General features: G+C 40.8%; 1 protein-coding gene across 10 annotated transcripts in view; it reads left to right on the top strand.

Annotated features, from left to right (window-relative positions):
• The window catches only part of NEO1 (neogenin 1), a 197,853-nt gene that overhangs the window by 96,580 nt on the left and 87,030 nt on the right, over positions 1-14,243 (top strand). For all 10 annotated transcript variants that reach the window (XM_075764084.1, XM_075764083.1, XM_075764086.1 and 7 more), the window contains exon 5: positions 315-451. In XM_075764084.1, coding sequence (XP_075620199.1) covers positions 315-451 — 137 coding nt within the window. The remainder of the gene's footprint in view (positions 1-314; positions 452-14,243) is intronic.

The raw sequence follows: 14,243 nt of genomic DNA, 5'->3' as shown, positions 1-14,243 counted from the left end.
TCCTGTTGTCTAAATACCTTGGATCACATTTAATTAAGAGTACTTGAAGCTGAAAGCGCAAAAAGGCGAGCTACTCTTGTGGAATTGATAGAGTTGAATTTAATTTTAAATGTGAAGCCAACGTATGCCGTTTGACCATCTAGTTAAAAATTGCTCTCTAACATGGCTTCTGGTAAATGGCAGCCAGGAATATGACGTGTAAGCACTTTTTCCCTTTCTGTAGGCATTTCAGGCCAAGGACTTGTGTGTACTTCTCTGGTAACACTTTAAGTCAATTTGTCCATCAAATCACCTGTATGTCCTGTTTTGCACAGCTACGAAAGATTTCTTCTGCTTGCGGGAGGCAGTCTGGAGCTCAGTGATATTACAGAAGAGGACGTTGGAACGTATACCTGCATAGCGGATAACGGAAACGAGACGATTGAAGCTCAGGCAGAACTTACAGTTCAAGGTAGGTCAAATATTTAATTTTCAGAGAGAACAGGTCTCCGGATGACTTTTCATAAGCGTTTTACTGTGTGGTCAGTTAAAGACCATGTTGGTTTTCATGCCCTGTTTTAAACAAACCAACAAACATTTAAAAAAAACCCCAAACCCAAAAAAACCCAGCACCCCAACCCCCCAATTCTGTTATATTGTGTTATGTGTTACTCTGACTTCTTATTCAAACTGCTTATAATTTCATGAATACTCAAATGAGGAATTTGCTGTATGTGCTCATGTAATAGTAAATCTGGTCAATGCTATATACTTCTCTAAAGGAGGAAAAAGGTGACCGTGTGGCTAATCACATCTGAAAAAAAAAACCTGCTGAGGCCTTTCTTGAAAAGGACATCTATAAAGTATTTTTCAAAATCCTTAAATATACTGTTGTGTTCAAGGAGCTCGACAGAAGATAAAAGCCAAGATCCATATTTAGTAATACGCTGATTTATTGTATGTGTAAGTGTCTTGCGTACTCTTGAAAGCTATTTTTAGTAGAAACACAACTGAAATGTTGGTAACATTGATACAAAACCAGCTTATTTAATTTCTACCTTATTTGCACACTTGTTAAGGAGCAGGAAAAAAGGTATAAGTTTGGCTTCTTCACCTTTCTTACATTTCATGAGGAAACCTGTGTCTCTTGTTAATTGGATCTTAATATTAGTTTAAAATTCTTCATCTAGAATTTACTGGCATGTAAGAGTGGTTCAGAGATGCAGCATCCTCGGAAGAGCTTAACTGACTTAAGTCATGGATTGTGGTACTAGAAAGTTTGTCTTAAAAGTATGGCTGAAAGGGTAAATGTAATCGCTGAACAGCCATTAAGGAATGGTCACCTCTGGGTGAAACCTTGTTTTACGCCTGGGATAACTATTCTTATACCATGAAAGGTTATGTAAAGGCACGTGAGCAGAGTTCTTACTTCTCTATCAACACAAGGTACAAAAGTTATACAGATTTTAGTGCTCAAGAGATGTATGTACTCGAGGTGATACATTTTACATGTCTCCGGCTGTATTTCTGAAGTTCCAGGTGTGCTTCTGGTATAGAAGAGCTGGAGAAGGTCAGTTGGGTTTAAAAAAAATACAAAATATGTATATATTAAGAAAGGACAAGAAGCTTTCAGTGCAAGTTGACTATTGAGCTGCTCAGCATTGAACAGCTAAAGTCTTCCTCTTTAGGAAAGCGGGGTATGAAAGAAGGTTTATATTAACAGCCACAGCCTTTCCGCATTACGTCCCTGCTCCGTTTAACCACGTCCGTGTAAAACTGAACAAGGAGCAGAACTTGTTTACGAACATTTGGGGGAATATTCTCTTGAGAGCGCGTTGTCAGTGCTCACTTTGTGCCGTTGCCTACCGCTTGTAGCTTAAGCTTCACCTGGCAGTTGATTCCCTGCTAGCTTTCCTGCAGTATAGCTGTACTCGGGCTCAAAGCGTTGTGAAAGCCAACAAATTCTGGTCATGCAGAAACCCCCTACGTTTTCCTTACCTTGTTTCTTGGGCCAAAAAAATAAAGATAGGTGCTCTGTCTTTTTAAATCTTACATGCCTGATGCCTTGTAGCACTTTATGATGGTTTTACGCAACTTGCCACGTGCTGTGTTTAATTCGGTTCCAACCTATCTATTTTACAGGATTGGTATGAGGCTTTGAGTTTTATGGGCAATGGCAGAAATTAATAATATTAATGATATGATGGAATCAACCTAAGCAAGTCATAGATAAGGCCGAGATTATAACCTGAATGTAGGATATATGACTATGTCACTCGAGGGATGAAAGTGATCTTGAGATCACTCTTTGTTCCGTATCTAAACTAATGTGATTTCTTTATTTGTAAAGATGTAGAATATGCTCTGCCAGTTCTTTAATGCCTAATTTTTCTTATACACCTGGTGCAAAAAAAAAAAAAAAAAGGATTTATTTTAATGCTTGAGTATTAAAATATATTAAAGATTATACAGAATGCATTGTGGAAACTTGCATTTCTGATTTTACTTCTTAGTTCTAATCTTAATTCTACTTTCCTTTGAAAGGTCACTGGAGAGAGTAATTCTATTTCTGCATTACTATAATTTGGTAAAGGGTTGAATAGTTGGAGTAGCTGTTACCTGATCACTGTGTCATTTTTCTCTAGACTAGAAAAATTGTCATCTCTTCCCACCTAATAACTTGCATGATTTTCCTTAATTTAAGCTGCTTCTGTCATTCTTCGAAATTAGTCTGGCAGAAGTTCATACAAGAAATCCATTTTGGGGGATTTAATTCCCTTGTCTCCTCTATTTTTCTGCATCTCTTTCTTGAAGCACCTGAGGTTTTTTGGCAATTTCAGGAGCCTGCTAGAGGTTGTACTAAGGCAGTCAATCTTCTCCTTCCTTTAACATTTCACGATGGCAATTCGGTGAGACGTTTGGAAATCTCTACCTCAGTGAGGGTAAGACGGCATTATTGGACAGTGTTAGGACAGTTAACGTGAAGTGGCGTTCCTGTTAGTGTCTCTTAACCGAGATTTCCCTGCAGTGCCAGGTACGGATTGACTGAAATTCACAGGTAGTTAAAAACGACCCGCTTTATCTAGTTGTAAGCTTAAATTGTGCACAGAATAAAAAGAACGCTCATTAAATGTTACATTGCTCCAAGACCGGCTTTTCCGTATTCTTTAACAAGGATCTAATAAAAACCTAGAAGCTAACATGCCTTCTCTCTGATGTGACACCGGTGGCAGCAAGCTGCCGTGCGTCCGCTGCGTTGGACTGATTACCTGGGTACCTGTCCTTCCGTGGCAGGAAGGATGAAAATGCTGACCTTCCTCGTTAAAGGGTAGGGTACCGTGAAGTGTGGCACGCCGAGGTGTGACGTGCTCGGCTGGCAAGGAATATCTACGTTTTGCTGCGACGCTTGCGTGTTTGCATAAGGCGCCTGGGAGGTAATTGAAGAAAGCTTATTTCCGACTGCATGCTAGCATATACAGTGATCAACTCTGGGAGTTCGTGGGGTTATTTTTCCTGTTAATTTTGGCACCATTTTTAATTTAGGTAAATGTTACCTTAAATTAAGGGAGTTTACTCACATCCTATTGGTGACACTTAAAGATATCATCTGTTTCATGTACCTGGAGGTAGCCTGTTGAACAGGCTACCCCGTGTCACAAGAAAAAAAAAAGTATTAGAGGAGCCTTCTATTGCCCTAATGTTTGGTTTTAAGAAATTACTTGATTTAATTTCCCTACCTACATCGCAGAAAGACTGAATCTGGAAAAATGGCTTTCTAGTCAAGTACTCCTTTATAATTAAAGGTACTTAAGGGTCCAGAAGAATATTACGCAAATGTATTTCCTCAGTCTCTTTATGACGTGTATCTGGGAGTTAGAGTTAGGAGAATTTAATTTTATTCAGAGGATGATGGAAAATGAATGGAATAGTTTGGTGAAGACTGTTCTAAGAACATGCAAAAGATATGCAGTACAGGTTCTGAGAATACAGGAAGAAATAGTATTTTACTACTGGTGAAAGTAAATAGTGGTATTGAAAGTGTGTTTAGTTGAGAAATTTAAATTTTAGGTGGGTTTGGAGAGGAGACAGTGTATTTTTGGTAGCCTGCATTTCTGAGGAGGGCAAAGGGAAGAATCGTAAGCGAATACCTGTTTTTGTCATCGATAATGTTCTTTGTACCTTTACCTGTGAAACATCTTTGAATTTCAACCTTTTGCTAAACCTGGTTATTCTTTGATATGGTACAAAGGGATTTTTTGAGAAACGTGCAGGGAATTTGAAATACTAGAAATCTAAAGTATGCCTTGGAAGACGATGGGTTTTGGTGTAGCGTCTATCAGCCGCCTGGAATTTATTCTGTACGTACTGCCGGGCGACACCGGTTGTTCCTCTGCTTTCCTCTTAGCGTGGCCGTGCCCGCTGGAAAGGTGGGCATGGGCTCCTCTCCACAGTCCCTCTCTCATCTCTTTGCTCAGCTGCTTTTTGTGAACTCTGAGGCACTTCAGTTAACTTGAACCAGGCGTTTTTTAGCCTGATTGAAGCTATGGTGGGTCATTTTGTCTGAAACGGGTTAGGGAGCAACTGCCTGGACAGCTCAGCGATGGATCTCTCTGTTGGAAGCAGTTTTCAGGCCTTTTCCTTGGAAAGGGGAAGATGCATGTTGCCACAAAGCGAGGAGACGCCTTGAAGCAAACTCAGAAGACCACTCTGCATCAGAGAAAAGTTTCTGGTTACGTGTGGGCAACTTGGAGATTTCACGTACCCACGTATCACGCACCGACATCCGACTTGCACGTTTGAGAAGCGGTTTGAATGTGGAAGAGAACGTGAAATGTCCTGGGGGGAGATCTGCAGCTGAGAGAGTCTCAGCCCCTAAAGTTTAACATTTCCGAAGCCCCTCCACGTCGGGGGTTGTCTTTAGGGACAAATATCACCTGGATTAAAATGTATGTACAGCTTTGTACTTACTTGCTTTTCCTTGAGTTAATCTGGGACGTGAAAACCGTATGTCATCACGGTCGCAGGCCAAGCGCCTTGCCAGTACCTTTACCAGGGTAGGTTATTTCTGTGAGGGGAGGCAATAATTAGGTGTCTGAAAACCCTGGGTACAGCGTTCCTTCCCCTTGCCGTCAGCAGCACGAACGGTGCTGGGTACCAGATTTATTTACAACGCACATAATGAATTGAGAGCACTGGAAAAATTTGTTTTGCTCTCACCAGCAATGAAAGAATCTGTAGTATTTCCGTTAGATAAGAGTGGAAAGTGATGAAAGAAAAGCTGGGGAAACAAGTAGTAAATGTATTTTAAAAGTATTCAGCTGGCTGCTGTTCAGTCTAAAACCTGCGACCCGGAAGAGCCATAGTGGCAGTTAAATACGGAGAAGGTTCTAAGTTCATTCTTCATCTGGGAAATATTTCAAATTTATTACTGTGCCCAGCGCCCCTGGGATTTCTGCAAACACTGTGACGCGGGTTAGATCACTGCGTGAGCTTCCTGTCGCCTGTCTTGGTACTTATGTTGTAGATAACGAGTTTAGAGGGAGTTTTCTCTTTCTGTTGAAATATTTACTGCAGTTAATACCGAACCAGAAAATAACAACCCCAAAAAATTTCCATTTTGATTTTCCTTAGAAATTGATATGGTGGGTCTGAAGTCTCAAATGATTGAATCGCTGCGTTTGTGTGAGAAGAGTCAGAATTGCTCTTTTTTTTGTTGTCTGTGTTACTACCTTTCGCTGTTTTTTGGAATTGCCAAAGGTTGGCTCTCGAGTCACCTAGGACAGGGTTCAGTGTTTGATAACGTATCTTAAATACAATGCACTAAATGCCTTGCTGTGTTAATGTACTAAAATGAAAAACAAAACAGGAAAGCTTTATTTTTGGGGATCTGTAGTGATAAATGAGAGGCTGCACACAGCAATAGGCTGATCACTACCTCATTTGTGCTGCCAGAGCAAATTGTATGGAAAAAACCAAATGCAGTAGTAGTGGGGTTTTTGATAAAATTATCAATTTTGTGCTTTGAAAGGTAACGCTGGAAATATTTTTTTCAGTATAGCTGAAAAGCCTTTTGCTAATGGCAAATCCTTATTCTAGTAAAAAATACAAATACTGCAATGTTGGTCCTGCAGAGTAAGAAAACATTCTTTGTGCTTTCTATGCAAGGACTGGGTAGTAATTCAGATGATAAAGCGAGGTAAAATCTATATTTTGTTTAAATGAATAGTCAGTGACATAAATCAGATTTGACCGGCTAATGTTATTGCGACACAGCAGAACCAAAGTTGGTTGGTATTTTAGACTACACCAGGCGGAACGTTCCGCTGTCGGTGTAGCTCATCTAATGCGTTGTCCGTGCAGAACCATCCGAGATGGTGAAACTTCTGGTCTCTAACACTTGGAGCAAGGTTTGGCGCACCCAAAAGGGGCGTTTCTAGTACAGAAAACGCTTTGGGGGTTGATGGCAGGGAACTGTTTGCAGTTTTTTGTGTTTGAAGATCTTGGCTTAAAACTAGTTGTGATTATGCTGCTATTAATATATGAATTCTTTTCTGGTTTTATTTACGGGTTTAGTAACCGTTGGTTATAGTTAGGGGGGATAAAGTTTTAAAGCTTTAAAAGAGTTTGAAAAATGACTCCCCTTGTCACTGTGATTGAGAAACAGGACTTTAGTCAAATAGCTCCCTCCTTCATTAAAATAAGGTGAAAAGGTACCAGCAAGTGTGAGGTAAGTCAGAAACATGTAGTATTATTTTAACCATTTTTTTTTTTTAAACATTTCAAAATTGTTGACAAAGAACTGTCTGTAAACTTGCTGCACGGGGACTGGGCTGACTCCTTTGTACCATTAGAATCTGCGTCCGTCCCGGTGACCGTCTTTTCCTATTGAGGTTCAATCCCGCCCATTTAGTTTCCGTGACTTGCACAAAGAGCCGTTTTGTTCGGGTTTATTTACCAACCAGCCTGAGTTAAACTTGTTAAGGCTTTCTTTTCCTTTAGTGGGAAGAGTTTTAGGCTTGTCTTCCAAAAGTACATCTGACCCGATCTTCGTCTGTGGCAGATGCTCTGATAAAAGTTAATGCCGTCCTTTCTCAGGAAACTGTAGATGTTTGAAAAGCGCATTAAATTCTGTAGCACCAGAATAATATGTCTGGGTAACTCTTATTTTTGCATTAAGCTTTCATTATTATTGGAAACAATTCTAGGGGGGAAATTTGAACCAACGCTGAAAATTGCTAAAACCTTTCTCATACCTTCTAGTTTATCTTTATTGATTTCTGTGTCTAATTAAGGTCAGTGCTGTATCTTGATAATAGGCTGCACTTCAATTACAGATTCAGCAGATACCACACCAAACCTGACGCTGTCAAAGGCTCCTACTTGGGACAAAGTATTGTTTTTTCCGGTTATTTCAGAACTACTCTGGTTGGGGGAAGCCGTTAGTAGTAAAAAGACGACCTAAACTTCGTACACGTTCGTTCTTTCCTTTGAAACTGTAACGTGACTTTTGGGAATGATCTTTTGTTTCGTGGCGAGAGGAAAGAAACGCAGTAAGTCAGAGGAGTCTGATGTGAGGAATTCGCTGTAATTTGGGCAGCACCGTTGCACTTCACCGTATTGCTGAAAAGACTTCCTAATAGTCCTTGCTGCTGCTCTTAAGAGTAATTTGATGTTTGTGGCATTGTATAGTTTACTTGTGAATTCAACTAAATATGAATGTAGATACTTTTTGAGTAATTTTTGCCTCTGTCACATTGGTGTTAAAGGCTGATGTTGCTACTGACAAAGGTACAAACAAATACTCAGAAATATTTGTGGAATGGGGAGGAAGGAGATTGTAGCATTATTTTAAGACGACATCACTTGCTCGGGGTTTACCTGGAGACCAAAAATACCCCTCGACACGAGATGCATAATTTTTAATACTACATGTAAACTTCCGCAAAAAGAAATCATTCTTTGCATCATGCAAAACATGACGCTTCTGTTGTGTTCGAAGATACCGTCATCTGATTTGTTGCCCACTAGTATTACGCAGGACTTGGGCTCAGCAGAACCTCTGTGCCTCTGCTTGTAGCTGCTCCGTTTCTCAATCTTGCCCTGTAGTGAGCGAACCGTTGTACACTTTTTTTGGTGTGTCTTAATGTTTTTCTAAGAGCAGGCAGAACATTTGTCCGCTTCTGGCCATATTTCAAAAGCCCAGGACAATAAAGCCTTGTTGAAGAGAGCTTGCCACGATTCCAGACATTCTGAATGAGCTTTGCTAGAATTTTGCAGAAGGATTCCCTTGTAGCAGTAAAAATGTTTGAAATTCAGCGGGGGTGTTATGGAACAATAAAAACGGAATGTTGTAGCGCGAAGTGTTGGGCAGCCTTCACAAGCAATGATCTCTGCCCGGAGGTTTCCTCTTGTTTCTCGGTGTTCAAAGGGGGCAAACGCTCCATGAAGCTTAGGGCTGGGGGGATTTTCTGACCTTACCGGGGTGAGGGCTGAGCAGAGACGGCTGCTGGCTGCGCCTCATGCTGCGTGTGAGAGCAGAGCCCGACTCCCGTCGTCAGGGCAAGTACAGAGGGTTATTGAAACCCGAGAGTAAAGGCCAGGGGAACGGGTGTGCCTTGCAGAGGTGCGTCCTCTCTGCTACGAACCGTCCGCAGGTCAATGAGGTGGTGCGGAGGCTTCACAGACTAGGCACTCGTTACAATAACAGGTGTTTTTCGGTTTAATCTACGCTGCAGAGGTATGAGTGTGGGATGTTCAGTTATCAGAGCGTGATACCCACCCACCGACAGCCCAGGATGAGGAAGTGGAAATGGGCGTACTGTCTCTCCAAAGCTTCTGGCACAGGATGTGAAAGGCTCCGTTTGGGAACCTGAAATCAATCCCGGTCTTTGATCGTGTTGTGCCCGTGAGTGTCACGGCCTCGCTGCATCCAGAAACATCAGCTCCCAGCACGTGCTCTTCCCGGCAGCGGTGACTTCCCCGTAACCAGCAGGAAGGCCTGTGGATGGGGAGGTTCTCTGGGCTTGGACACCATTCTGGGGAGGAGCCAACCCAACAGCGGTAACGGTGCACGTGGAGCCACGGTGGCCCATAGGTCAGTGTTACAAGGTTGGCTTTTTCTCTTAAAAGAGTATCTTTTCTGAGTACCTGACAACCATTAATCGTGAGGCTGTTCCACGTGAAACGTCTGTAATTCCCTAGGCAATTTGATGATATTTGGAAAAAAGATTTCTTGGTGTTCTGTGGGTGTTGCATAGTTTTCAAACAGATTTTTGTGGCACTGAAAAAATTTGCAAAACAACTCCGAACGGTTAAGTGTTAATGAGGACGAAGTTTAGATCCTTTTGGCTAAGTGCCCATGACTGAATTGCATGGGGGATGGGAGGTAATGTCTCCAGAACCGCACATGTGAGGAAGATGAGATTTGCTTTGAATTTAAAAAAAAAAAAAAAAAAAGCTTTGTGATTTATTTATATATATAAAAAAATACCATTAAGACAGACAAAACCAAATTATCAGTAACCCATACAATTCACACAAATGGTTTTCCTTGTAAATGTTCTTGAGTAATCCTCAGGGATAATGAAAACGTTACTAAATTAAGCAGCAGTGTCTTAAATATCTACAGTGCAGAAACTGATATTGAACTAAGGGAATTGTAAAAGCTGGTTTCTCTTTCGGCTAGAATTTCTAATAAATGAAGATCATATTAAAGGGGGGTTGAACCAGCTGCTGCTTTATGGAAAGAAATGCTTTCTCCCACAGAATGGCTCTTAAAAAATAAGCCAAGGTTGCTATCAATACCTTTGGCCTAGACAGTTACAGAAAATCATTTTTTTGCCTAAGTTTCATATTTAGATATCTTTGTCTAGTCTCCAAACTAAAAATACAGTTTTTCCTTTGGAGCAGGATTACCTGCCACAGGATTTACCACCTTGATTCTGAAATCCGTTACACCACGACGAAGTATAAGATGCTGCCGATGAGAAGAGCCGCCCGGTGCAGTTCAGGGCAGTCAGTCCCACACCAGGCAGCCTTCCGCTCCCTTTCCCAGGTTTTTATTCAGCTACATAGTGACTGCTTTCGTGCACTAAAATCCCTGTCCAAAATAATATCGTTGATGACTTCTTAATTATGCCGTCTCTCTTTTCCATAGCTAGTTTCAGCTTGTTTCTGGATGATGTGATTGTTTGGAACAAAAAGCTCTAATTGTACCAATTTTGTCATATCGTTGAATATACACGGTACGCTATGCAAAGCATGCCATTGGGTTTCTTGTGAGTTAGGCGGGAGGAATAATTAATACTGGGTGGAAAGTTTACCCTCTGCACAACTGACCTGCTGTTGTAAATGATGCGTGTTTTTCCTACAGTAGCGGAGGAAAGGTAAGCCAGTTGAGTAGCCCAACTGGTGCGTTGTTCCAAGGGCTCTTGAATACTGGTTAAGGATTGGAGGATTTGGTAGATACAATCATAAACTAGAGGTAGACTGTGGGGGTTTTATTATTGGTTTTGCTCCTGTCAGAGAGATGACTACTGGAATTTCAATTAAAAAAGTAAAAGCTGAAAGATCAGTAGTAATTTTTAAGCTGCGTATGCCGAAGCTTTCCAAGAAATTTGAATGTGTGAACTAAGCAGCTCATTAAAATGCCTTCTTCCTCTAAGTGAGAACTCTTTTTATAGAAATTGTGCCCTAAATGGCAAGTATTTTTCACTGTATATCAGGGTCATCCTTCCATGTTTAATTGGTTGAATCAAGCTTTAAGTTTGATTCTTGGATTTATGGGGTTTAAGGGCTTTTTTTTCTCATTTCAACGGAGACTTTTGCATTGTTTTTGCACCACCAAATTTTGTGATGAAATCTGAGGGTGATGTTAAAATGGAAATGCTGAAGAACACCATGCATTACTTAAATAAGTCTCCAGGGAGAGACCATACCATAAAGTATACATAGACTTTCTTTCCAGTTAAATTTTTAAGACAGTTAAGCTGACTCTCATACCACCGGATAATTTATTTCTCTAATGGGAGCTAGATTATTGCAGTTACTAGATATCTCATCATAAAAACGACAGTCCTTGGCAGGGAGATTTATCCCAAAGTTACAAAGACGAAACAATTCAGTAATTTGTAAGGAGGCGGGCTGTTATCTGTGGTGACTTACTCCCTACGCAGTCTTTCAGTTAATTAGTTTGTCTTCATGATGAGAATAATTTACAAGAAAAACACCATGGAGTTTTGATTCCTCGAGTAAACACAGTTTCTTTAGAGCACCAATTTAAGTTAGATATATTGTTGTGTAGTGGATGTGAAGACCTTTGAGGCGGGTGTGATCTGCGTGATGGAGTTGTTACGTGCTCTTCGGTGACGCTTCTGAGGCTCTCCCTTCAGAAAGGTGCTGGGAGGAGGCCCGTGAGAAAATAGGACGGGATGCGAGATACCAGATAGAAGGAAACCAGGCTCACAGCAGCCTAGTTAACGGTTAGTAAATGGCAGGAGGATGGTTTTATATTGCATATTTTTCGAAGCAGGCCTGATTTCTGGCAGCTCTACTAGTCTTGCTGAAAGATTTCTTTGATGGTCTTTCTTTTTTGCGTTCTTAGGAGGTTGTGTGTGGTCCCAGTATTGTGTTAAACAAAGCATTTTACAAGTGAGGACATAAATTGCTCTGCGATATGGTAATTCAAAGCACCTGTGTGCTCTAGAAGTGGCATTCCACAGGTTTTGTGCCTCTGACTCACATCAGCTGGTTTTAGTTTCAGCGAAGTATTTTGTTTTGTAAATACAACTGAAGTACGAGGGGTTTGTGTTCATCCTAAGTTACAATACTGGAAAGGCCCAAGGTGGGGGGGGCCTCGAGAGGCCTACTGTAACCTTACTGTCACGTTACTACACAGACCCTCTGCTTACGGAAGATTTCTCTTTATTATAAAGAACAAACGTATTGCCTGCAATGGTGGTAAGTGTGCCGGTTGCAAAGTCTTCCCTCAAAGGATTTGGGATCAGTACGGGATGTGTAAACACAAGGAGCCGTTCACCGGAGTAGGACGGTGTATTTTGTGTAGGTGCGTTGCAGAGTGGGATCGTACTTGAAGGAGATACGCAGGTTTTTGAAAATTGTTGTGCTGCTTCATGCTCTATAACTCATCGAGCTCAACAGTATTTTGGAGTGTCAACTTCAAATTAATTTTCTTTGTTTATTCTAATGGAATATCTTTTAGGAAGCGGATGCCGCACTTCATGTTTGCGAGTCTGCACGCTGTCCTTTGAGAAGCTGAAGGCAGGCTTTATGCGTAGCGATGAAGCTCAGAGGCTAGAAGCACAATTTAAAATATGTCAGTCTTCTGTAATGAAAATCTCTTTTGAGATGAGTTTAGCAGCTCATAGCTTCCCAGAGCTGAGTCAATGCTGTTAAACATACATTTCAGTGAATTCAAATGTTTTTTACTGTAAGCTATGTGTGACGCTTTGGGGAGAATTTTTCAAATATAATTTTGCCATTCCTATCCCCTTTGGGCAAATAATTTTGCTTCAGCTTTTCCAGTACATGTATAATTAATAACTTTGTTTACTGACAATGTCAACAATAACGGAGCTCTGATTTATAGCATTTATCTTTTGTTTCCTCTCTAGCACATCACGAAACACCACATAGAGAGAATAAACCCTATCTTAGGAAGGTGGTTCTAGCCAGAAGGTAATAGAAAAACGGAGCGTGTGAGCACTATCCTATTACATTCTCTTTGCAGGCAAAAAACCATAAGGCCCACGTTGTGCTTTTAATAATTAGTTGGAACTTTCTTTTGGACAGCTATCCAAGAATTTGCATGGAGTGGGAAGGGAAAATAACCACTGGAGGCTTTGTGGAGATGAAAAAGGAGGTTTTGTTGTGTAAGATCAGGCTTCTGAGGTTTCACGAACTGTTGGGTATCTCTATCCTTGGCACTGACTGTACATTTCCTTCCAGTCATATACTTAATCGGAACGTTGCATGCTTATTGCGCTACTAATTTGCTTAAATTATCATTAGTGTGATTAACCATTATAAGAGTGATTTTTCAGAGTTGCTAATCTCCCTGCTGCTACTTTTGATTATAACTGCAATATTATAGACATCAACTCAGAGGATTACAAGCAAGAGAACTGAGGATTTAAACAATTAACCTATTAACTTATGTACAACGTAGCTGGATTGTGAGGAAGTGCAAGAGAATACAAGGAATAAAGCTTTTATGAGGCCTCTGAAGTGGTTTCCATTGACTGTTTTCCCTGTTAGTAAAGCTCTGCATCGTCGTATTATCATACAGTAACGTTAAATCAGTAGTTTGAGTACTTGGGCAGAATATCATGACTTCAAACCTTAAGTTGGTTCTCTTGCAAAACTTAAACTGGGTTTCTTTAGTTTCACGTTGGGTTATAATCGGTGATCGTTGTCTTCTAAGTAAAAGAGAAAGTTCTTGCAAGTGCAGAAAAATGTTAGCCCGGCACTTAGTTATTGTGGTTTAAGTTTAAACCTCGCAGACTGCTTACCAGGCTTAGTAGAGGACTTCACGCGAGTCGTGGCCAGCTCTCAGCTAGCCCCCTGCCAGAGAGGGCAACGCACAGCAGGACTTCTCTGTATTCGTTTCGACTGCCAATTTGAGGCTGATTCTCGCAGCGTGATGAAACGCATCCCTAAATTTGGACTTTAGTGATTCTAGAAAGGTAAAAGATTAATTGGAAGATGTGCTTTTGTGCCAATAATCGTACAGTGTATAAAGATTGCCTTCAGTTTATTTTTTATCGTTGCATATTTAAATTGTTAGGATCCAGGGGTTTTAAATTTTATTTTAAAAGGGGAATCAGAACCTAATACTTTGGTACAGCACAGTGTTGTAGCGCCGTGGTGTTTCTGTTCAGTCATAGAGAAGTTGATACTCCGGACCCATCCTGCCTCTAACTCAACTTGTATTTAAATCTGTAAGACTTTTGATCTTTTAGCAGAGCGAAATGTTTTTTAAGGTTTGCCGTGCTGGCTCAGATATTTTTTATATATATATATATATATATATGCATGCAGAGTATCCAAGGTGCAAAAGGGTCTACTCCTTTTAGTTGCAGACTGTGCTTTAGGAGTACATTTACCCTCATGCCACCTGGAGAGGTCTCCCAGTGCACTCCCTTGGTAAAAACCTGCTGACCAAGGCACTGTGGTCTTTACCTTACTCAGCTGACACGTTCATCCATATCGTATATATGCATTAGACCTCCTCTAGCGAGATGTGG

The sequence above is a fragment of the Balearica regulorum genome, chromosome 12 (genome assembly GCF_011004875.1).
Source record: "Balearica regulorum gibbericeps isolate bBalReg1 chromosome 12, bBalReg1.pri, whole genome shotgun sequence".
Classification (NCBI taxonomy): Eukaryota; Metazoa; Chordata; class Aves; order Gruiformes; family Gruidae; genus Balearica; species Balearica regulorum.
This window is presented reverse-complemented; position numbering and strand designations above follow the sequence as displayed.